Source organism: Lampetra planeri, chromosome 1 (genome assembly GCF_965212315.1).
Source record: "Lampetra planeri chromosome 1, kcLamPlan1.2.h2, whole genome shotgun sequence".
Classification (NCBI taxonomy): domain Eukaryota; kingdom Metazoa; phylum Chordata; class Hyperoartia; order Petromyzontiformes; family Petromyzontidae; genus Lampetra; species Lampetra planeri.
Genome location: NC_136107.1, coordinates 22,525,833 through 22,550,344, shown reverse-complemented (window position 1 = coordinate 22,550,344; position 24,512 = coordinate 22,525,833). Strand labels below are relative to the sequence as shown.

The following is a 24,512-nucleotide window of genomic DNA, read 5'->3' as shown; positions in this document are numbered from 1 at the left end:
CCCTTTCATCTATCGTGCCTTCTGCCTGCCTTTTCTTAAACAGCCCTATTATTTATACAATTATTTCACAGCTATAAGCAGCACACATTGTCATCCCTGCTGCTAGTCCTGCTGTGCAGAGCAATCTTCCTGCCTAAATAACACATGTCAATAATGATTACAAAATCATCCCCTCGATATAGAAGGTCATCAAATCCTGGTCAAAAGTAGATTTGCTTCATCATTCTTCTGGAATCAATAATATAAGGACCGATATTTTGTAACATCAGCAATCATCCTTTGGCTAGACAGGACCGAGTCATAATAACGCGGAGCTTTCGCATCAAGATTAGGACTGCCAACGAATCTGAGAACAATCAAACGTCCTTTTGAGCTTTGAGTCACATTGCCATTGAAATTAACGTATTAAAAGACCTTTACCAGTCTAAAAACGATTACACTTTTTCAAATTATAGATCCCATCACAGTGCACGAATTAAGTCACAATAGTGTTTTGTGCTGAGCAGTAATACAACACGATAATAATTCTAGCTAGGTATATTCGTCTGTTTACGGAGCGCTGTGTTGCTTCTGTCCACAAAGCTGCACGGTGTGTTTCCCACACAACCACCGTAACACACAAATGTCTCTCGTAGGTGGAAATAGAAGTGGACTGTATCGTATTACTTTTAGCCGTTGCACCGGTTGGTCTGGTGCAGTGGCCGCTGTCGCCTCTGTAATTTGAGTTGCGTGCACACACATCAGGACACTGAAATGCTAAGCAGCATCTGCTGATATTCACGCTAATGCGCTCGGAATGACCTGGGCTCACCACAGTGGCTTGCTGGGAGTTTAAATGGCACAGCGCTTGGAAAAAAATCCATGGCGTGTCGGGTACTGTACATCTACTGCAGAATATTTCTCATTCGTAAAAGTGATTTACACGTTTATGTACATGTACGGCCCGTTTTTGTCAATTCACTGTTGGATGGGCCCTGAGGGTTATTTGACTTTACTTCACCACACTGAGAAGTGTGAATTTGTGAATAAAGGAGTACAGACAGTGCATTTTCTCCACTTTTGTCTACTTCCCACAAAGCCTATTACACCTGTATTTTTGCACGTGGTGGTTACTCATCAAAACACTATCCAGGCACAACGCATACTTATCTTTTAAGGTGTGATGAGATTGGGTCGTTCCAGGCGATTTTGTAATCAACTTTCACTTCCATGGGTTATGAATGTTATTGTTGCATAATGTATATAATAAGTCTGGTTTTGTATGCATACATTTTTTTCAAGACTTTTAAAAAGTTTTTATATGTAATACATTTCTTTATTTAGAAATTTTACATTTAAGTAAATGTCCTTTAAAAAATCCCATTCACACCAAGGAAAATAATCAAATATCCAGAAGAATCTCACTCATCAACGACTTGCTGTACTTCCAGCGAGATAGTGAAATATGTATTTGAAGCTGCCTGAATACCAATACATGATGCAGGTGCCTACTACATTTGCCCTTGCTGCATGGCCCGTCATCCCATGCATGTATAACATCAGGGACCTGCAGACCTCACAAGGATGCGTGTGAACACCATATATTATTAATTTCCAGTCTGTGCTGCAAAAAGACCTGGTTTGTATGTTGTGGAAATGGTTTTCGCCAATTATCTCTCCATAAAAAGAAAACAATATACCAAAATAACAAAATGTGTGTAAGATTTGGCCATTTTCACATCGTTTTTCAATAGAAATGTGTACTTACACGTGAATAACCAACGTCTTGATAAATATGTGAATTTATTATGTAATTCAATTATTATTTGCTACAATTTGCACGTACATTCGTACACAAATGTTTCATATATATTATCTTTTCACATTGTACTTTAGATGGACAAAATGGAGGGGCCATTGTGTCATGAGGGGAATGATGAGCAGGAGTCAAAAAGATGGACACCAGTGCCCCATCTGTGTACTGAGGGGAATTCATTATCGCGTGCCATTAATCTCGGTTTTTGGTTGCCGTAAGGGACCCCTGGTGCCATTTAGTCCGTGTGCATTGTGCCTTCTTTTGTGTTTGGTTGTGTGTGTGCATGCATGCCTGATATATGTGTACAGTGTTTGAAACGTTAAGTGTAACTGAATCTAATTTGAATTTCAGGGGGTGGACAAAATAAGTAATGATTGACAACTTTTAGAAGCTGAAAAATTACTTAACTTGGAAATGATCATTTGTATCATGACAGAAATACTGAACTTTTTTGTGCATCATGGCAAATAAAGGTAGTATATATACATGATTAGATATGTATATCAATTATTCCGTATAAGTTACAGTACACTGATATTTGTTTACATGCTTTTCCCAAGGACATTTGTGCCATTTGCATCCTTGCTTGCAAATCCTTACCTGTAAATGCAAATATCTGCCAATGTCTTGCCTTTAACCATGTGTTTAATGTTTCTCGTAGAACTGTCCCATGATTCAGGCCTACAACTAAAAGTAATTGGAATGTCACATGTAAAAAATTGGTAATGATAGCTCATCATTTAAAGTGATGATCAACGTTTTTTCCAAATTCCAACCACAACCCTGTCGTGCTGTCTTTGTGTCTCTGTGGCTCACAGTGAGGCAGGCAGCTGTGATGGTGTGATGGGCTTGGGGGGGGGGCGCTTGCTGATGAATGTACGTGAGAAGCGTCAGGTGTTGCTGTGATTGACGCGGATTTCTCGTAACAAGTTCCATCTTGTTGTCTGTGCCAGCGCGGAGCCTCGTGCATGCCCGACTCGGCAGGGACCGGAATGCCAGCACTGTCGGCCACACCAAGGAACGGAGGTTAGCCGAGCAGAGCGGTCGTTTTTGAGATCTTTTAGTCATTGCAAGATTTATTTAGTTTCTGAACTCAATTGGCCCAATTCATCTGTTAGTTGTTGATTTATTATCTGGATAAAATGGACAAATCTACAAATATATATATGTAATGTAGTAACTTGACGGGAGACGACCTTACGGGTAGCACACTCTTTATTAACACCAACTCATATTACACGGGTGGCTAACTGCAGCCTAACCCACGGGGTTCCCCTGGCTACACCCACACGGGCTCTTACGCCCCGTAGCTTCTCGGAACCCACCCGGCTGGGGTGTCCGTCTCGACTCTGGGTCCCACAGCCTCGTCCTACATGGACGTCAGACCACGGGTCCCACAGTCTCGCCTCCGAGCCACACAGGGTCCCGGCACTTACAAGGACAGCGGGACTAGGGGTCTCAGGGCCCTACCTCTTCAACTCCGTCTTCGATCTTCAACTGGTTAACAACTCCCCGAGTGCTCCCGCGCGTCCCCCTTTATAGTCCCTCATGCGGACGTCGCTGAGAGCACCCACCCCAGTTGACCAATCACTGCGCGCTGCCCACGATCCTATTTCCCACCTTGTGTCAGCGCGCACAACCACGCACCCCGCGCCGCCCCGTGATCTCTCACTGTCGGCGCGCGTCAACACCACCACTACATATATACCAAACATCTGCTGGTACATTGTGATGTAAATACATTTTACTGGTAGGAACGAAGTGGACCAGCCACCAATAGATTATATCGTCCGTTCGTTTGTCCGTCCGTCTGTCCGTATAGCAACATCGCCCCCTACTGCAAACACTTGGCATGACCCTACAAAAACCCAGACCTAGGCCTGAAACTCTCCCTTCGTATCGTACCCCCGCGTGTGTGAAAGGGAGTTAATGTTTAACAATGTTACATTCCCTGATGTTTTTAAATAGAAACATTTACATTTAAATATTTTACATAAATCATTAAAACATTTATATTAACAATTAACTCACGGCGGCCTAAGGCCTACAGCTAGGCCTAAAGCCTAGACCTAGGCCTCAAACTCTCCCTTCGTATAGTTCCCCCGTGTGTGTGAAAGGGAGTTAATGTTTAACAATGTTACATTCCTTGATGTATTTTAATAGCAACATTTACATTTAAAGCTTTTACATAAATAATTAAAACATTTATATTGACAATTAACTCAGGGCGGCCTAAGGCCTACAGCTAGGCCTAAAGCCTAGACCTAGGCCTCAAGCTCTCCCTTCGTATAGTTCCCCCGTGTGTGTGAAAGGGAGTTAATGTTTAACAATGTTACATTCCCTAATGTTTTTTAATAGCAACATTTACATTTAAAGCTTTTACATAAATAATTAAAACATTTATATTAACAATTAACTCACGGCGGCCTAAGGCCTACAGCTAGGCCTAAAGCCTAGACCTAGGCCTCAAGCTCTCCCTTCGTATAGTTCCCCCGTGTGTGTGAAAGGGAGTTAATGTTTAACAATGTTACATTCCCTGATGTTTTTTAATAGCAACATTTACTTTTAAAGCTTTTACATAAATAATTAAAACATTTATATTAACAATTAACTCACGGCGGCCTAAGGCCTACAGCTAGGCCTAAAGCCTAGACCTAGGCCTCAAGCTCTCCCTTCGTATAGTTCCCCCGTGTGTGTGAAAGGGAGTTAAATGTTTAACAATGTTACATTCCCTGATGTTTTTTAATAGAAACATTTAAATTTAAAGCTTTTACATTAAAAACAACTCCCTACCCCCCCCTCGTCGGCGGCTCTCCAGCCGAGCCAGGCCTGGGAATCTCTCCCCCGCTCGGGGTGTATTGGGCGGGGCTACAGCGGCAGGGGGCGGGGCTACGCGGGGCTGGGCGGGGCAACGGCGGCAGGGGGCGTGGGCACGAGGTGGAGGGCGGGGCTATGCGGGGTTGGGGGGGGTTACGGCGGTAAGGGGTGGGGCAACGAGCTGGGGGCGGGGACACCGAGATGGGGCGGGGCCATGGGTGGCCGGGGCGGGGTTACGCGGGTGGAGGGCGGGGCCACGGGGCATCCACTTATTGGCGGCCATTTTTTGCCATTTCATTTTATTATAGCCATTCAATTGTTCGGTCCTACCAGCCCACCCCACAGGGTCCTGTTAAATAATTTCCTAATTGGCAATTCAATTTTTTGGAGCCTGGTCAGATTTACTTCAAATGGGCTTTCAGTTACCCTGTGAGGTGAGAACATGGATGTGCATGTTTTGTTCATTGTTCCCCCAGCGATGAGCGAAGTCCTGGCCACCCTCCCGTCGCAACTTCAGGAGCATGGGGGCAGCCCGGAGGACATGACCTTCTTACGGGACATCTGTGGAGATGCCAGCCTGCAGTCCCTCGTGAAGGCACTGCTTCACCTCTACCAAACACACCCTCATCAGCGTAGTGCCCTCCTATAAGCTGCCTGATACCCTTCTCTAGACAAGTAACCATCACAGCCATTCATGACTTGGTTGTCACTCTTAGCCACACCTGTGACCTTTTATACACCCTGTACCCCAGTTTGCACACCTACCCTCAGTCCCTACATAACCTTGCAGCCCACGTTGTTATTTTTAATCAATGTTCCATTAACACTCAAACCTTTAACTATGACCTTTTCCACACCCACTACATACCGGGATCTGCAAACTCAACTTACATAACAAATTTACTACATCGTGTTTTGAAAAGTTGTAGTTAAAAAAAAAGCATTCTAATGCAACTCACTTGTGAATAAATCAAACATTTCAGTAAATTCGTTCTTGAAGAAAAACATACAATATACAGTGCAGTAAATATTAATCGATGTCAAGTGTTTGTGCGGTGGATCTTAGAATGATGGGCCACGTAGAAAATTTGCTTTCATCCTTTATTGCACCATACATTTTTTTATTGTGTTTCATCAGTTAGCTGACTTAAAGCTGAGAGAGCCAATACAAATACAGTATAGGTGTTTTTTTTATCACGGATCATCGTATTTGCATTTCCTGTTATCCATGGGGAAGGGGTAGCTGATCTGAAATCCTTCCTGTTATTTTCAGACCACTTGAGTTGTCATTGTTGAGCTTCGTGAACAATGGCCTGAAATGCTGGTCACTTCTGTCTTGGAAAAAATTGCTGCAAACAAATGCTAAATGTTTTCCTCTTCCTGCTTTATTTAAGGAAGATTCCTTCTTTTCTCTTTCAACAATTAATTTGTTTAGATTCTGGGTCTTTTTAAACTATTTAAGAGTGGCACAGACTGCACAATATTCGATAACCGTAACTAATAAATACATGTGGAAGCATTCCCAGAGTGATTTTTTATTCTTTATTTAAAAATAAATGTGTGCATATTTATTTTGTATGTATACAAAACGGCACTATTAAACTCCATACATACTTTACAAGGATATCATCCCTAACCTTGCTGTTGGAAGTTGGGCCCTGCAGATGTAGACTTAAAATGGTGAATAATTCAGCAAATGCAACGTGGGATGCATGCTTATTCATAACGTTTGTTAAACATCATGGCAGCCCAGATAGTAGCTGGAGATTGAAAATTGAATGTATGTACACATGGCTATAGTTATTGTTATTGCTGTTGTGTCTGTTTTATTTTCAGGTTCATGACAAATTAAAGAGTTACATTAAGATCAGCCCTGCTCCCATGCTGGCCAATTCTGCGACTCTTACTGATGATGTAAGCCTTTCCCACTGATTTTTCCTGCGTGGTTACTTTATATCATATTGGTAACTTCATTTTGTGCACTTCAATCTTAAGTACCCTGGATAGGTACACTGTGCGGACTTTTGAGTGTTTGCCATTATGAGTAGTATGTATGTATGTATGTTGAACTTCTTTTGCACCGTATGTAGCCAACTATGCTAATTAGAGGTATTAAACTGACTGCTATGTGCAGCTGCCGCTATGAACACCAAACCATGGACCATACAACTGTGCTCGGCCCAAAACATTTTAATGTGGTGTATCAGCAATTTACCAACTCTCATACAGCAATTGAATAGCTCAATCACTGAGCACTGAAATTATAATCGTTGCTTTTGATTTGGTCATACGAAAGTAGTGTTCAACTCGGATTTGGAGTAATACTTGTTATATCTTTGTTTTCAGTTAACAGAGGAGCTACAAGGTCAACCGACAAACAGCGATGTCAGGGAACTGTTAACACTTCTTTCTAACCCACATGTCAAGGTGAGGCACAAGTTGTCGCCATGAACTTCACACTTAAATTTTCAGGTTTCATATGAAGCTTGGAAAGGCATAAAAAAGGACTTCCAAAGCGAAGTTATTTGTTGCTTGAATGCTCCTAGAAAATTTCTCTCCTGCAATTGCATTGGATTTTTCAAACGTGAACCTAGTGTTCAGAAAAGTTATTGGCATCAATTCATTGTTTTGATCAAATCGATTTGTAATATCTTATAATGAATCCTAATCTCATTGCGACCATTTGCTTTACAGTGCTTTATTTTTGGGCCAGCAAGTGAATGGCAAAAAACATGAACGTGGCTCAATTATGCCTACATAAATAAAGCCTGAGCATTAATACATTGAATCACCACTTGAGCCCATTGGAAGTCATTATTTCCAAGAGAAACCTGGATAGTTTTTAGAGTTGGGATTTTAGCAGTTTTCAAATACATCGATATACACAGTTACTGATAATAACATTCTATCATAGTCTGTAATTTATTCTCTGAGGAAAATGACACACTTTGGTATTGTACACATACGCAACAGAGTAGCAGCAGGAATTGTAATGTTGAGGTCGTTGTAAAATGCTCATGCACTATTCAACAGACTTCCCAATGAAGAAGCCGTGTTTAACTTGAATTAATTTTTGTATTTATATGAAAAGGGTTGCATGTGTTTTATCCATAGAGGGTTTAAATCGTAGCTGAGATGTTCGTGATTGTTGAAGGGATGTTTTAAAAGGCTTATGACAATGCAGATAAGCATATTTTTCATTTTTTTCAATAAATGTAAGAACTGAGTAATTAGTACATCAAACCGAAGGCTTAAAACCATTTGAGTGACCGTGTTGTCAGTGATCAACAAGCTACCGGATTAGTCTGCTATATTTGGTGTGCCTTGTTCTCAGAATGTTAATGCTGCCCTTTGTACAAATGTAATCCACACTGAATCCCAAAAGGAAATTATGTAAACATTGGCTGCTAATTAATGTGTTGGCATTACTCTATAGGCTGTATTACTGCATGCAGCAATTAAAATAAACTGTAATTCCCAATCCACTCAATCTAATTGGAAGCACTGTTGTTTGAATACATTTTTAACTAATGAGAGATTTTAAAAGAATCAGTAAATAGTTACTTATCTCTTGCCTGATATGCATTCTTTAGATATGTGCAATGGAAATAATGTGAACGTTGAGATGACTAAAGTGGAATAGTTTACTTGCACAGATGCGGAAGAGATAGTTAATGACAGAGGTTCAAATTTTTATTTAAAGCTTTCGTGACTGCAGTGATTCATATTCTTGCTTTTTTCGGTAAAGTCACGTAGAAGGGAAATAATAAAAATATCAAACAATAAAATGATCACGACGTTTCGACTGCAACACAAGCAATCATCATCAGGTGTGAAATCCACAGCAGTTTGCGTTACTGATATTTCTGCTAAGTGACAAGGTTTCACAGTGAGTAGTGTTGGTTCATGGTGACCGAATAATGGGCTGCAAGGTAAATTATTTGGGTACATGTTAAATAACTGGGACTTGCAATTATTAACTTGGATTTATGGCAATTGGCCAAAATTCATGGTGTTGACTGATTCAGGGAAATGATGCGTTCATAGTCAGTAGATTGTGTTAATGGGGTGGGAACAAAGTTTATTACCAAGCTTAAGATGAGTGACTGAGGGAACATGGGGATTAACTGCACTTCATTGTCAGTAGCTTTGGATGATGATGAGTGAATTGGTTTATTGTGAATTTACTACATTTCAAGTTCGTTTACTGGGGCTCGAAGTGAATGACAAGTGTTCATTGCGTGTCGCTTTGACGATATGCTGATTGAATGGGTTCAAGGTCAGTGACTGTGGCTCAAGAGGAATAACTGGTGTTCACGGTTGGGTACATGGGATTTGCCGTGAGTGATGAGGCTCCTCCCACAATTGGAGTTCACGATAAGCAGTGTGCTATCACTCTGTGGCTATTTCGCAGGCAGTGCTGTCTGCGCACGATTCTGTGGCACAAAAAGACTTTGTCCCGGTTCTGCCACCGCTGCCCGATGATCTTGATGACGATGAAGAGTCAGTCAAAATTATCCGGCTCGTCAAGAACAAGGAGCCCCTGGTAAGAGCAGCAAGATATGGCTGCAGCGGAGGCCCTCCAGCCCTGCATTGCCATTTATAGTCTGGGTGGGGAGGGTGGGGAGGGGCTGGGTGGAGAGGGTGGGGCTGGGTGGGAGGGGTGGGGAGGGGCTGGTCACCCCGTGGTGCCCTTATAAAACTCAACGTTTAACCTACTCACGCCGGCTTGTGCCCGTCCTCACAGTCGGGCATATTTGCGGGAATACACCACGCCGCCGTTGACCCTGGCCATTGACCGAGCAACCCAACGTTCCGACTAGCTCCTTTCGCAGGAATGTGTTTTTTCATGACCCATACGGTGCATCCATTTGACTCTGCGGAACTCTAAGTGTTGTTTCCACATTCTTTGTGGATTGTTTTTATCTCATTGTTTAATTTGCTATACCGTTGCCTATGTTTTTGGTGCAATAAAATGCACATGATATTATGGAAAATATTTTCTCCTTATTTAATTTGTACATTGAAACCTCATATTTTGTGTCCTAATGAAAACTGGTTCCCCAAATGTAACAAAACCAATGTCTAAAATATTTGGTTCATGCATGATATTTAAAATATATCACATTATTTTGGCATAATATAAAGCGTGCACATGAGTATATTCAAATCCATGCTCCACAAGTAATTATTTCCTAGACATACTTTTCATACCTAGCCACAGCATGTATGGGCAGAGCTGAATTGCAATAAAATACATGTTTCTCAGGCTGCGAAAGAGGGCTATTGTAGACAGCATTAATTGGTATTCGCAGACCTGACGAAACAATGTGTATGGAAAAATGGTGAAGGTGAGATTATTAACACACATTTTGCGAAGTAGAATTATATTAATTTGCTCATTTTAAAGATGTTATAGCATTTATCATTTTATTAACTTTACTGAGCCATTGAAAAACATTATTCATGTTTGGATTGTGTATGAGTAGTGATCTTCAAGTAATTTCATAATCTGAACACGTCACCTCAAGCAGCCAATGGAACTGGTCGATTATTTCATTATAGGATCCTGTTGAAGATCCATCTTAAGAATCACTGAGGAGTTTCTGTCAAGTCAGTGTTCTTCTTAAAACCAGTATTGGGGCAACACACTTTCCCATTCGTAACCATGAGCGAACAATGGAAATTCTACTTGCCCATGGCAGGGTCCAATCTTTTCATAAGATGACCACTGTTTATTTTCTTCAGACTGGTGTGCATATCAGTGACCTCCCAGCATTGATAAGCCATGTTAACTCCCAACTGAGAGCTCACAGACCATCCCGATTGTGAGTGAAATACATCGGGCAGCACTACTTGGCCCAAACAAAGAATTATTCTACAATATCAAGTGGCTAATTTAATATAAAAATATAACAAGCAAATAAATAAGATGAAAATTAGTTGTTTTGAATAGCAGCTTTTATATGCAAATTAAATGTACCATATAAGCATGCACACTAATGGAAACGCGACAAATGGTAGTTGCAGTGTAATCTTCTCTGGCGCTTAGTAAAAACGGTTTTGACTTCTCTGCTGTGGGCTAGGGTGCTACCATCCGACGGCACGAGGAGACGGGAGCGATCGTGGTGGCACGGATCATGAGGGGTGGTGCGGCGGATCGCAGTGGTGAGCAATGCAGGGCGCGCCCTCACCGGAAATCGGTGTCTGACACACAGCACGTCTATGCCGCTTAACAAACACTCCTGTGTGATTTCTTATATTAGTACGGGTTTTACCTTATTGTGTTTGGCCAGGCTGCTAGATAGTCTAGTAGTCAGCATGCTCACCACTGAACCAGTTTGCTGCCACTTGTAATTTGTGGCAATTTAAAGAGACAACACCATTGTTGGGATTCAGGCCATATGCATAACTGCAGATAGAATATGAAAAATAAGTAATAATTTTAATTAGTTACACTGTTTAATATTGGACATTGAAATATAAAATGCAATGTCTTGCCACCATAACCAATGAGTTTTTTGTACATCTACGTATTTTTTATCCGTTTTTTTAAACATGATTTGTGATTTGTAACGCTCATAAATGTAGGAAAATTTAAAGTTGAATGTCTTTAAGCAAATACCTTTTACTTTCTTCAGCTGGATCACTCTCAGATCATGTGTTTGAAATTCCTTACAAATGGTGTCTTGATATGTTTCTTACTCGTCAAACTCATTGTCTTATAAGTAAATTATGATTGAAATTGTACTTACCGGCATAGGCTGGATAAACCTGTCGGCAGATATTGTATATACCTGACCCCTAACAATTTAACTGATTAACAGTGTATTTTTAATGTGTTCGTTTGTTTGACTTTGATTATTTAATTGATATGGAAACGTGCAGGGTGAATGAGCTGTCCGAACTTGTCAGTGCTCACATAGCGGACGCTGTTCGCCAACATTTTTCACAATTACATCATCACTTGTGTGTGATACGCTTAACTTGCAGGGCATGTTTGCCCTGCAAGTCATGTTTAATCTCACAGCAACATCTTACAGTGGTATGCTGAAATCGCGGGCAGGCTTGTCCTGCATGTTGTGGAATTCAGCTTGAGTCCTGCATTGCGTGACAGCAAAACAACCTTGGTTGTTATAAAGATCCATTTCACACTGGGCTTAATGACCTCGTCTCACTTGCTACTGATTGGAGTAAAATAAATTGTAGTGTAAGCAAGTGATGGAGAGAAACTGCATATTGATTCATTAGTAATGGAATGGAAAGCTAAATGATCGTTGGTATTATTTTGAACCACAGCTGTTGCCTACTCGTGTTTTTGTGGTTTAGGAATGGGCTGTTGTTGAATGTACATTTCTATATGATTATATTATCTTTGAGGCAGTGAGTTCAATAGTGATGGTACTAAGCGCTTTTCTGTCTCCATTTGATAATCTGATGTCTCGATACGATTCAATGTTTCTTGTGGGGAATAAAATGCAGCTATTGATAATAGTAGCATAGCAGTCGATGAATACTAATATGTTGCATGTTCTTTAAATCAAATTACATTATATGTATGACTAATAGTCGACTAAGATTAAATATTGTTATCTCTAAAGACTGACAAGTCAATGTGCCCCATTGTAGAGGCATCATCATCAGGGTCTTCATGACTTGTACAATTTTACAGATTTTTACATCCAGAAAGCTCCACCGCTTGATGACGTGTGCTCTCACTGTGCACGCATTTTCAGCCCCACATGTGATTGGCAAATTGAGTAGGCTTTGTGTATGATTCATCTTTGACTGGATGCATTAATGCAAGGCTGAACGTGCGTTGTGTTCCGAGCAGGGCTCATCAATGTAGGCGATGAGCTGAAGGAGGTCAACGGAGTTCGCGTTGACAACAAGGAGCCTGAAGAAGTCATTCAGATCCTGGTAAGCATATATACTGTCAAACTAATACCAGAATTCAATTTATTTTATGCTGAATTTGCTGTGTCCGATTTGAAACATCTCTTAACTCTTACCCATTCCAAGACGTCGGAAAGTTGTACGGTGGGTCCTGTTCACCGCTGAATCTCAGAACGTGCGAGCGGTTAGCATTAATTTTAATTAGAGAGGCATAGCTCTGCTGTTTTCAAAGACATTGTATTGTACTCGCTGCAGAGAACTGTCCTGACACGACCGCACTCTATGATAGCTGGCACCAAACTGCCACGCCTTCCACATGGCCTTTTGGGAGCCTCGGTCCCAATAAAGCTATTGTTTTTTCTTACGGTTCCGTTCCGATGACTTCCAGAAGGAAAAAGAATAGGAATGGGAAAGAGTTGATATATCTGTGGATGACAAATTGTGCACCACTGTGCGGATAAGTCAACTGATTGTTCTACAGAGATACTGCCTCCCTCATTGAAACGTGGAATTTCTACCAATAGCACTGGACTGTCATGGGAGATGAGCATCATACATGTTTAAACGTAAAGAGGGTTTGATTTAGGTTTGAAAATTGTCTGTCCGGTTTTAATTATTTTTCGTTGAGCATTATAGCAATTAAATGTGAGCAATACAAATATTAAACCGCTACTTGATAAAGGCATCTCCCATTCCATGTTGGCCATGGCGGATTGTTTGATTGTACTTCACCATGCTGATTAGTATGGTGTTGGTGAGGGAGGCTTGCGGCCACAACTAATTCAGATATCTTCTTGGTTCTTTCGGTAAAGTCACGTAGAATGGAAATAAAAATAATTCTCACGACGTTTCGGCCACAACGCAAGCAGCCGTCCTCAGGTGAAGACCAGGTCTGTCGGGGAGACAGCGTCTGAATGAAACACCACCACTCTTGGAGCGTATATTTAAGCTGGGTTGGAAGGGGAAGAGCACCTTGACAAAAGAATTTGCATATCAAGAGGAATTTAGCATATTTATGGGAAATTCAGATATGTGATTAGTACTACTTGTGAAATGCGTAGGAGGTGGGCGGGGGGTTTCAAAGTCATTATGCCCATGCATTATGCAGGATTAGCAGCATCAAAGGGAGGGGATAGGGGTAGCATTAATAAAGGGAAGGAATGTTAATAGTATGTATAAACTACATACTACCGAACTCTTATTGAGTAGGCGGCTGGCGTTTGTGTGAACGCTGCACTACCAGTCGCCCACTCAACAAGAGTTCGGTAGTGCAGCGTTCACGCAATCACCAGCCGCCCACTCAACAAGAGTTCGGTAGTGCAGCGTTCACACAAACACCAGCCGCCCACTCAACAAGAGTTCGGTAGTGCAGCGTTCACACAAACACCAGGCGCCCACTCAACAAGAGTTCGGTAGTGCAGCGTTCACACAAACACCAGCCGCCCACTCAACAAGAGTTCGGTAGTGCAGCGGTCACACAAACACCAGCCGCCCACTCAACAAGAGTTCGGTAGTGCAGCGGTCACACAAACACCAGCCGCCCACTCAACAGAGTTCGGTAGTGCAGCGTTCACACAAACACCAGCCGTCCACTCAACAAGAGTTCGGTATGGGGTAGACCCGTGTGATGTAAGGGAAAAAAGTTTAGCTGGAAGCATATTATATTTTTTGCGACATAGAATTGTAATGTATTACTTACTGTTAGTAGCTCAGCTTATTGGAGAGTATATTTAGTATACTGATGATACTATGTAGTTTATACATACTATTAACATTCCTTCCCTTTATTAATGCTACCCCTATCCCCTCCCTTTGATGCTGCTAATCCTGCATAATGCACGGGCATAATATGACTTTGAAACCCCCCGCCCACCTCCTACGCATTTCACAAGTAGTACTAATCACGTATCTGCATTTCCCATAAATATGCTAAATTACTCATGATATGCAAAATCTTTTGTCAAGGCGCTCTTCACCTTCCAACCCAGCTTAAATATACGCTCCAAGCGTGGTGGTGTTTCATTCAGACGCTGTCTCCCCGACAGACCTGGTCTTCACCTGAGGACGGCTGCTTGCGTTGTGGCCGAAACGTCATGAGAATTATTTTATAATGTTTTATTTTTATTATTTTATTATTTCCATTCTACGTGACTTTACCGAAAGAACCAAGAAGATGAATCCCTGCAGTCACGAAAGCTTTAAATCGAAATTTAATTCAGATATTACACACGTTAGCGATGAGTCAGAAATACAAAAATATTAACGTCCTTTGTAAAAAAAATGAGCTCCCAAAATAATTTGCCATTGTATCATTAATTTAATTATCGTGATTTTATTTTTCTATCAAGAAAATGTATATATAAAATGTTTATTTATAGGTATTGTTTTACATTTTTGCTTTGGATACGTGTATATATACTTATTGTGTTACCGCAGCAAAATTCCTTTATTGTTTTGCAGGCACAGTCGCAGAGTGCAATAACATTCAAGATTGTGCCAGCCTTTAAAGATGAATCCCAAAGCAAAGACACCAAGGTATGGCCACATGAGGTCCAGCATATGAACATTTTTTTTTTCATCTCCAAACATTTGGAGTAATTCAGTTGGCCTAACAGGCCAAAAAATTGGCACATCAGCCCCAAGAACTGGTTTTAAACCAAATACCATGAACTTACTATACTGGTTTAATTATAAATAACTGAAATCCAGACTCATACCAATAAAATCAATGATGCCAGGACATTGTCCCCGACAGGCATTTTGAAACCCCAGAGCCACTCTGCCACCTCCAATTTTTACTATTATTTTGCTGTCGATGCTCTTCTCCGCAGATTTACCTGCGCACATTCTTTGACTACAACCCGCGGGGTGACGTGGCGATCCCATGCAAGGAGGCGGGGTTACCATTTTTGCGTGGCGAGGTGCTTCAGGTGGTGAGCCAGGATGACAGCATGTGGTGGCAGGCCAAGCGCACGGAGCAGAGCAACATGCGTGCCGGCCTCATCCCTTCCAAGCACTACATGGAGAGGTCTGAGAGGCAACCCTTACACATCGCGGCCTCACCATTGGCAATCGCTCAGTCCAGTTCGTAGTTCCTCCCAGCTTAAATGAGATATAGGGGGTGATGATAACACTTGTAGTAGTGTTATCAACGGTGCCCAACACAGCACAAGTGTTACTAACAGTGGCCAAACGTGTGCTTTGCAGCAAGAAGGGCCTGGGTTTGATTCCAGATTTACGGTGCCTTTGTGTGTAGTTTGTATGTTCTTCCCTCTGTTCTGTATTGGCTTCCTCCAGGTCCCTGATTACCTCCCATATCTAAAAAAACATACAATGTAACTGGTCTTAACCAAACATCCCAATGATTAAATATTACCGACAAATCACTAAATTGGGAATTCCAATAGCAGCCTCGCCTCCCTGTGCGAAAACTTGGCAGTATCAGCCTGAGAGTCTTGGTAAAATAAAAATAATGATAGTACAACTATTCCTGATTCGAAGCTTTCGTGACTGCAGAAATCCATACTCTTTGGTTCTTTCGGTAAAGTCACGTAGGTAGAAAAATAAAATAAAACAAAAAATAATATATCACGACGTTTCGATCGCAACACAAGTGGTCGTCCTCAGGCGGAAAAAATGATCCAGCAGTGGAACTGCTGAACCCCGCTTGCTTGTCCATTGCCAAATAATAACCTCTTGTTGTAACAGCTCTCTCGCTGGTTCAGCAGTTTTACTGCTGGATTATTTTTTCCGCCTGAGGACGACCGCTTGTGTTGCGATCGAAACGTCGTCATATATATTTCTTTCTTTTTATAACTATGTGACTTTACCGAAAGAACCAAAGAGTATAGTACAACAATTATTGATTTTCCACGAATTTCTACTTATTTTATTTACCCCCAAATGTATAATTGGCTTCGTCTAGCACTCACTAAAATGTTAACCTCATGATTTGTAGTGGAGCACTCTATAAAGCAACACTACCCAGCTTCATGTCTATAAATAATGTTGTGCAATTCTTGTTGACCTTGATATGGTGTCCTTGGTGTGATTTCATGTGACAAATGAGGATTTCAGTTTAAGCCGGCATCTTGTACTGAAGGATATTGTATTTTCCGGGATAGTAATTGACTTGACGTAATGAAATGGCCATTTTAAATTACATCCGTACTGAGACGCTGCCAGAAGTAGCGACATTGTGTTCTGTGGTCTGCTGATGGTATCTGCAGGATAATTAGCAAGTTCCAACGCAAACAGAACAGCATGCATTTTATGGTTCTCTTGTCTTGGCATTTAAATTACAACCATGCTTCTGAATATTTTTTTAAGAATAAGCATACAAGTTGTTTATTTTATTATAAAATACATTTGTTTTGCAGTGATGATAATAGTGTACATTTCTTCGTTATATCCACTCTCAAAATCTATTGTTGTTCCATACTCCCCTCACCAACCTGCACTGACCAGCATGGTGAAGTAAGATAATATAACCGTCATGGCTTGTGTGGCATGGGTGTGTAGTCCCTTATCCAGAAGTGAATTAACAAATGGTCTGTGTATGTACATGTTAATCGACTAATGGATGAAGGCTCCCATGCAATGTCAGTCATGGTTTGTAAGTTGGAGCCCAGAACTACTTCAAATATTGCTCGCCACGAATGTTAACCGTGGCGATTAAATGTAATTCCCCTTGAACATGTGTATCCTGGCTTCTCTGTTCGGGCCAGTTATTGCACCACTTTTACTATAGTCACATCCTTATTAATTCACCGCTGCTGTCCTGTCGTAATAAAGAAGTAATGAAATGCTGATGCATCGGCTATAAAAGAGCACAGAGGCACAGTTTGTCCAGGAGGGGTCAGTGTGCACCACGAAAGCTCAAGGAGACCACGCGGCAATATTGCATGAACAAGAAAGCTGTTATTTTACCCAAGGACATGTGCTGCTAACTACATGTGGTCATGGAACTGGAGGGTGCTTTAGATCGGACATTGTTGACTCGTATGAAATGCATGGATGTGCATGTCAATATGAATATGTGTGAGTCTGGTGGTTCTGCAATACTTTGAAAAGCTAGTTGTTCACGGCAAGATTTTAATGGGTTCCAGGCAAAACATCAATTAATTGCAGTTAACCACGAGGTGGCATTAATTGGTTAGTGTTATATCACTTGCTCTAGCTATATTACACTTTTTAAAATAGTTGTCATTTGCTTTCTACAATGGCAACAATCTGTGGGGTTGCACGTAAGAAAATAAAGTTCAGCAGCATTGTGCAACAAATTTTAACGATTACATTTAGTAAAATGCATTTACTCATGCCTTGGAGAATATTTGCTCACGGCTTAATTGCCCTGCAGAGGTCCTAAAAGTGAAACGCCTTGTTAATAAATGTTAGTTATTCTGAAGGCCAGGTGTCAAAATGTTTAAATCTTGTATTTATTAAAATTATTAATCGCCTCTTTTGATTTACCAAGTTTTTGAACAACCTAGAACGTTTTTTAAATATCTTTGCACATTCCTAATCACCTGTACAGCAAGTCTTAACACATTTTCGAAAATATCATAGCATATCTTAAACTGTCAGTCGTGTTAAAACACATACTTGCAATAACTTGCCTGTAGTTATTAAGGAGTAGTTAAAACTCTTTAGTTTACAGTCAGAGGGAAGGTGAAGGATAGACTAATAGATAAGGAGAGTATTGTTCGATCTACATCCGAGGAGAAACTGAAATATTCTAACACATTTGGCACATGAATATTTTTTATTGGCATACAAATTGGTGAAAATAATTCACAACTTCATAAAGTTATTAATGGAATGAACAAACCAACTTATGTATGGAGTATGCTAGAGTTGTACTGTTTATGCATTATGGAAGGGTGTGCTAGTGGTACTGGTGTAGGGTATACAGGTGGTGGCATCGTCTTGTTTGGCATCAGTTGTACATTTGCTACAGTCAGTCACTTGGTGTGTTTGCTTTTCATCAGCATTTTTTTTATATAAGTGTAAATACATTCTTGGACTGGTTCCTACAATTCCCCGGAGCATAGAGCCATTGCTGCATGTCCGGCTGTGCTGATCCTTTGTCTATTTCTAAAAATAATCAGTGTGTCTGTTGTAGGCGGCTTGCAGCCAGACAGCCGGCATCACCACCCATCGTCCAGAAGAGCAGTAAATCAAGATTGTGTAAGTCATGGCCACGGCTCAGGCTCTGGCCACACATCTATGAAAGCTGTCACGGCGTTTACTGCGCATAACGGTTGCTGTTCTTTTTGGGTCACTTTCTTCCACGGCACGCGTTTGAAATTGCCTGCCTCCTGTCACGCCAATGTTCCCTTTTATCCTCTTATGCTCACCACCAAATCCCTTGTTCCTTTGCATGCCTCTCAGTAAGCACGGTTGAAGAAGGTATGTCCGTTTGTGTGTGTGCGTGGTCCAACTCCATACATCTGGTGTGTAATCAGGAACATTATATTGAGCATTCGATTCACTTTTTCCCACTTATTACTATAATGTTCATTTAACACCCTCTTTAATGCAATGCATGTTTGCCTTTACCAACATACAGGTATAGCTATGCAATGCTAGTAAGGTGGGTCCAAGCAAAAATGGGCGTTTGGCAAATAGGTCCTGAGAATCGTTCTGCTATGGCTAATGCTGATGTGAAGCTGAGAGCACTGTAGATGATACTTGTTCCAACTCGGAGATTATTGTAAAACAGCTGATGGTATTTGGCAGTGGTGTGGAGCGTGTTTATTTTATGTGGCTTTTTAGTGCACTTGTTTTGGATAAAATATGAAGGTTATTTGAGAAACAACTACATTGTTTTTTACATAGTAATTTTCATGCTCCACAATTAAATAGGTATTTGTAGTAAAATGAAAATTCTATTTTATTTGTGGTTTTGTTTTCTGTAGTGGGCTTATATTTTTTTACATTTCCAATATGGGCTGTATATCACTTTCTCGTGTAATACCACGCTGCCTGATTCATGGTAAAGTAAGGTGTGCAGATAGTTTGAAGTGAGAACAGAACAAGCTGTGAAGTGGTGCCAGCTACAGTCACAACAGGTTCGATTGTAGGAGTGATGCAGACAGGGCTGTGCAATTCGGTACAGATGGGGCAAAATCTGTGTTAGTATGGGCCTCTGAAAAGCACATTTTGTCTTGTCTGCGCTCAGGAAAACTGCATTTTTATACGTTACCCTCCCACCGTGTGTCTCATGTTCATTCCTATCTCCGTAACTAACCTTTCAACTCATACCCCCAACTAATGCAGTTTCCTCATTAATAATGATTTGTTTGCTTTTATCTGATGAGAAAATTTGCTGACACTTAAAGGAAAACTCAATTTTAATGATGGTATGTGGCAGTGGTGTGAATTCTAATCTTTTAGGAATGTAATATTTGAGACGAAAATATTAAAGATCTTATCACCAACATTGATGTTTGAATTGCAAATATTTATGTAATGGTGGCAGTTAATACTAAAATGAGTTTATCAAATTCGCAACATTGGTTGATGAGTTATTTTCATTATTGAGTACATCTCTGAGGCCATATTATTTCACAACTAATTAGTTTTGCATATGATAGTGTTTCAGTTTTATGTGCATTCTTATGGAACATTGGCGATGACTCTTTTTGGTTCTTTCGGTGAAGTCACGTAGGTGAAAAAATAAATAACTAAATTAAATCACGACGTTTCGGAAGCAACACAAGCTTACGTCATCAGGTGGGACAACCACAGCCAGAAACACAATTACTGTAGTGGGCAAAGAGAGCTGGTTGTGACAAGCTATTATATAAGGTAAGAGGGGGTGGAGGCGCCAGGGAGGAGAGATGCAGGGGGCGGGGGGTGTGGAGTAGGGGGGGGGGAGTGAGCTGCGGGCATGAGGGGGGGGAGTAGAATGCTGCAGAAACTGGGAATGCGGGTATGGGAGCAAGCTATAAATGCAATTTAGATTTTACCTGGTTAATAACATCCTTCCAATGATTGCTCAATTTTAATCCATTCTCTCTTAATTGCGTTTATAGCTTGCTCCCATACCTGCATTCCCAGTTTCTGCAGCACTCTACCCCCCCCCCCTCAAGCCCGCAGCTCCCCCCCCTACCCCACACCCCCCGCCCCCTGCATCTCTCCTCCCTGGCTCCTCCCCCCCCCTCTTACCTTATATAATCGCTTGTCACAAACAGCTCTCTTTGCCCACTTCAGTAATGTTGTTTCTTGCTATGGTTGTCCCACCTGATGGCGGAAGCTTGTGTTGCTTCCGAAATGTCGTGATAAAAGCTAGTTATTTATTTTCACCTACGTGACTTTACCGAAAGAACCAAAGAGTATGGATCCTTGCAGTCACGAAAACTTCAAATCTAGAATGATTACTCTTTTGTGTGTCAAATCGTATTAGAGCTTGCCTCTGGTATATTTTCATTAAAAACTCTTGGAACTTCCCTTTCTCCTGATGGCTTCCGTAGGTGAGGAGTCCTATGCATGTGGTAGGTGTCTAACGTCTACATTTCTGTAATGCACCGAGACGAACAGCGTTGCAGTTGTGTTCTTATTATTTAGCAGATGTAACAGCGAGATAACAGCCTGTCAGAATCACTGACACCTCTTTCCTCTTCCCATGCTCGTCTTCAGAGGATTTAAAAACAGGTATTTCCATATTTTAAAGCGTATAAACAAATATGTAAAAATCTGTGAATATACTTAAAAGTACAAAAACCTTATACATTATTTTTTAAGGGAATAAGTTGGACCTTACCAGCTGCAATAGACCAGAATATTTGGTCAGTTGTTGGCCACATCACTAGTATGTTCCTTGGCATTCATATGACTATACCCATTGCCATGGACTGGCAGGCATTAAGTGAGTGTCCTCATCATTTGCTGCTTGATTTATACTTTTGGTGTTTCATTTATGGTTTTCATTTTAAATCTTAAGTCTCCTTAACTGCTGGCTGCTGGCTGTCTGTGCAAAGTCTGCATTGGTGGTTATATTTTTTTTCTCACGCACACTCTGTCTCTTTCTGCATGACAGGCTTGGTGTCTAACTCTGCTTTTTTCTCCTCCTGTACTTTGTTACTGCTCGGTGTGCTTGTTGATATGTCCAGAAGATCCAGGGTATGATGGCCACGGAGTTTATATCGGTGAGAGCTTTGTCGCCACTTGTGCATGCGTGTGCCTCCCCCACTGTCCTCAGTGCCCCCACCGACGCTCCACCTCCCATTCTCCCTCGCAGCCGTCATCACATTGGCCATCGCTTCCATGCTTTTGTAGAGAAGTCCCAAGGTGGCCAGGTGGCTCTGACCTAACAATGGCTGTCAGATGACTGGACCAGCACTGCTGAGATCCTGCATTCAAATCTGGCTTTTTGATAACTGATTAAGCCAGTTTCTCGAGGGGAGTGATGACTTATTTCGACAGCCAGTCGGCACCATGCTGATGTGCTCACACTGGGATGGGTCCAATAACCTGTGTTTCTGTATCAGCCTCGCCTCTCGCCTATATAAACGAATCTCATGGTGTCCCAAAACCAAACCACTGGACTAATGCATTAGCCCACAAACGTTTACTGCTACTCCAGAACCAGTTGCAACATCACAAAGTCAGCTCAGAAGCGAGACCTGTATGTATTAACATTGCCGACTTCGTTTAACTTCCTGGATCTGTGTAAAAATACAAAATGAATATATTCTTACTTAAATTAGTGTAATACTTGTGTTACTCCTTGTACTTATAACATTTCAAAATATCGATGTAGGTCGTAGGGGTGGGGTGGAGTCTGAGGAGCCAAACTCATGGGGCTTCGTGGTGCATTGTTTTGTAGACCTTGTACACAGACCTGGGCCCTTGTGCTGTTCCTCGGCAGCTCTTGGGCGACAGCATCTGGTTCCCAGTGGTCTGGGAAGTGGTACATAGGTTTATGCTTTTAGCCCAGTCTCCAATGACCGTATAAAAAAGTAATAAAAATACAGTTTTCCACCTAATTCAATATATTCCATCTCTTAGGATTTAAAACGTTGGCTTGATTCTCATGCAGCAAACTATTTTTGCCCTAAAGACCTTCTCAAGTGACTCAATAATTATTTGTACAATGCCATTCTGGGGTATAATCATATCAGGCAGCATAATTGTTACTTGGTAACCTTTAGCAGGTGTGACCTATGCTTGTGCAATTGTATTAAATAATTAAACAAAGCAATCCAATATATCCCAATAATCGAGAGCCTTTGTGTGTTTGCGTATGTTATTTAAAATGATAATTAATCCTTATTGGACATTCCTATATATAGTAATATCCCGATTTATGTCTCCCCATTTTATATCGTTTCACAAATACGTCATCACTTTATTAATACCACATCCTGATTTGCGTTGCCTCAACCCACACATCACTGACAGCATCATTCGTCCTTTCTCGTATCCATCGCCTCAGCCTTCACCTCCACCTACCCTCTAAATTGCTTTCATTTACATCGTTTCGATATTCGTCGCACCTTCATGAACGCATCCCCGACATACTACATTTTTCTGAGTTATTGTCACAGAGTAATCATATTATGGGATGTCCATATCGCATTTGATCAACAATGTAAATTATCATTCCTACACCGAAAAATCCAACATTGTAAACAGTATCATTCATTTTCTTAGATCTATATGAGCCAACCTGAAAAATTATGAAACCTGCAATATGAGGCCAACATTTTTTTTGTAATCTATAAAAGCCATTTTTAAAAAATCTAGGGAATGTACAACCTTTATTTCACAATATACCAGCCATCATGTTACGTAATCCACATTCATAATGAGTTTTATGAAATAAGTATACATAATTTCATTAAATTTCACTGTTTTTATTTTCATAACAGCAATACTTCGAAAATAATTGGGTTATTCAGTGTGAGAATCTTCCACAGCAATATGTGGTTTCGTCTTTTTTGATCTAGTAAAGGTAACATTGTAGCCAACCACATTGTCAGAGTAGTCTCACTCGAGGGCGTATATGCTTTTACAGAGAAAAACAGCTGTTTATGTTTTGAAAATCATGTAACAAATGTAAATAAAAAGAGATTGATAAAGTCAGTTGTTCCTCAACATTCCTTAACTTGTAAAATCTCACTCTCAACCTCAATCTGAAAAAAACAGCTCAACATTTAACACAGATCGTTGGTCTGCATAGCCTGGTTATCAGTGCAATCGTCACTAAACTATTGCATAATTAATCAACAGTTTGATTTGCTGCCAGATTATTTTCACTTCATAATATAATGCTAATTATATTACTATATAATGATAATTTACTTTATCAATGAAAGCCGCACTGAATCGTAGGACTCTTTGTTTCAGGAGGGCCCTGCATTGAGTTTTTATTTTAAGATGTTTTCAGCCAATTAATGTTAAGTATTTATATGTGTGGGAGGAAACCGGAGCATCCGGAGAAAACCCCACACACAAGAGGGGGCAACACTCTATCGCCGTAGAGGTGGAAACAGATGGCGATTGGTCCACTTGCTGTACCGTCCTCTCCTGGCGAGCCAGAGAATGGCACCTGGATGCCTACAGGAAGGGAGTTTCACAACATTTGTGCGATCCACCAACCCTCACTGCCTCCAGTGCTAGATTACAGATGTGCGCCACCATCACCCGGCTGTATTTAACACCTTGAAAATCAATTATTAAAGATGCAGTAATATATTTAGTAGTAATAGACCAGTGTGTGGCCTTGGCACAGCAATGTCATGATGGACAAACTGCCTTTGTTACATTTTAAAAGGAAAAAACTGCAGTATGTTTTTGAAAATTATGAACGCAGATCTAGCTTGCAAAAGAGTTCATAGTTGTCATTGGTGTTTCAACAAGTAAAATAAAGGTCGCGGATTTTTCTCCAAGGAAAAGGCGTGTCTTTTTACTACAACAGGTCATATACCACTATTATAAGTGAAACATTTAAAGGCACTTGCCTTCGTTGATTGACACCTGTCCATCTCTATGCCAT

General features: G+C 41.0%; 1 protein-coding gene across 6 annotated transcripts in view; it reads left to right on the top strand.

Moving 5' to 3' along the window:
- The window catches only part of LOC144720259 (MAGUK p55 subfamily member 7-like), a 63,918-nt gene that overhangs the window by 30,382 nt on the left and 9,024 nt on the right, over positions 1-24,512 (top strand). For 4 of the 6 annotated variants that reach the window (XM_078596872.1, XM_078596881.1, XM_078596891.1 and 1 more), the window contains 12 exons: positions 2,749-2,821; positions 5,089-5,207; positions 6,449-6,526; positions 6,959-7,039; positions 9,027-9,158; positions 10,699-10,780; positions 12,447-12,532; positions 14,969-15,043; positions 15,340-15,536; positions 18,633-18,697; positions 20,986-21,006; positions 21,625-21,660. In XM_078596872.1, coding sequence (XP_078452998.1) covers positions 2,764-2,821; positions 5,089-5,207; positions 6,449-6,526; positions 6,959-7,039; positions 9,027-9,158; positions 10,699-10,780; positions 12,447-12,532; positions 14,969-15,043; positions 15,340-15,536; positions 18,633-18,697; positions 20,986-21,006; positions 21,625-21,660 — 1,030 coding nt within the window. In that variant the 5' untranslated portion in view covers positions 2,749-2,763. The remainder of the gene's footprint in view (positions 1-2,748; positions 2,822-5,088; positions 5,208-6,448; positions 6,527-6,958; positions 7,040-9,026; positions 9,159-10,698; positions 10,781-12,446; positions 12,533-14,968; positions 15,044-15,339; positions 15,537-18,632; positions 18,698-20,985; positions 21,007-21,624; positions 21,661-24,512) is intronic. The other 2 variants (XM_078596900.1, XM_078596862.1) reach the window with 1 other exon arrangement.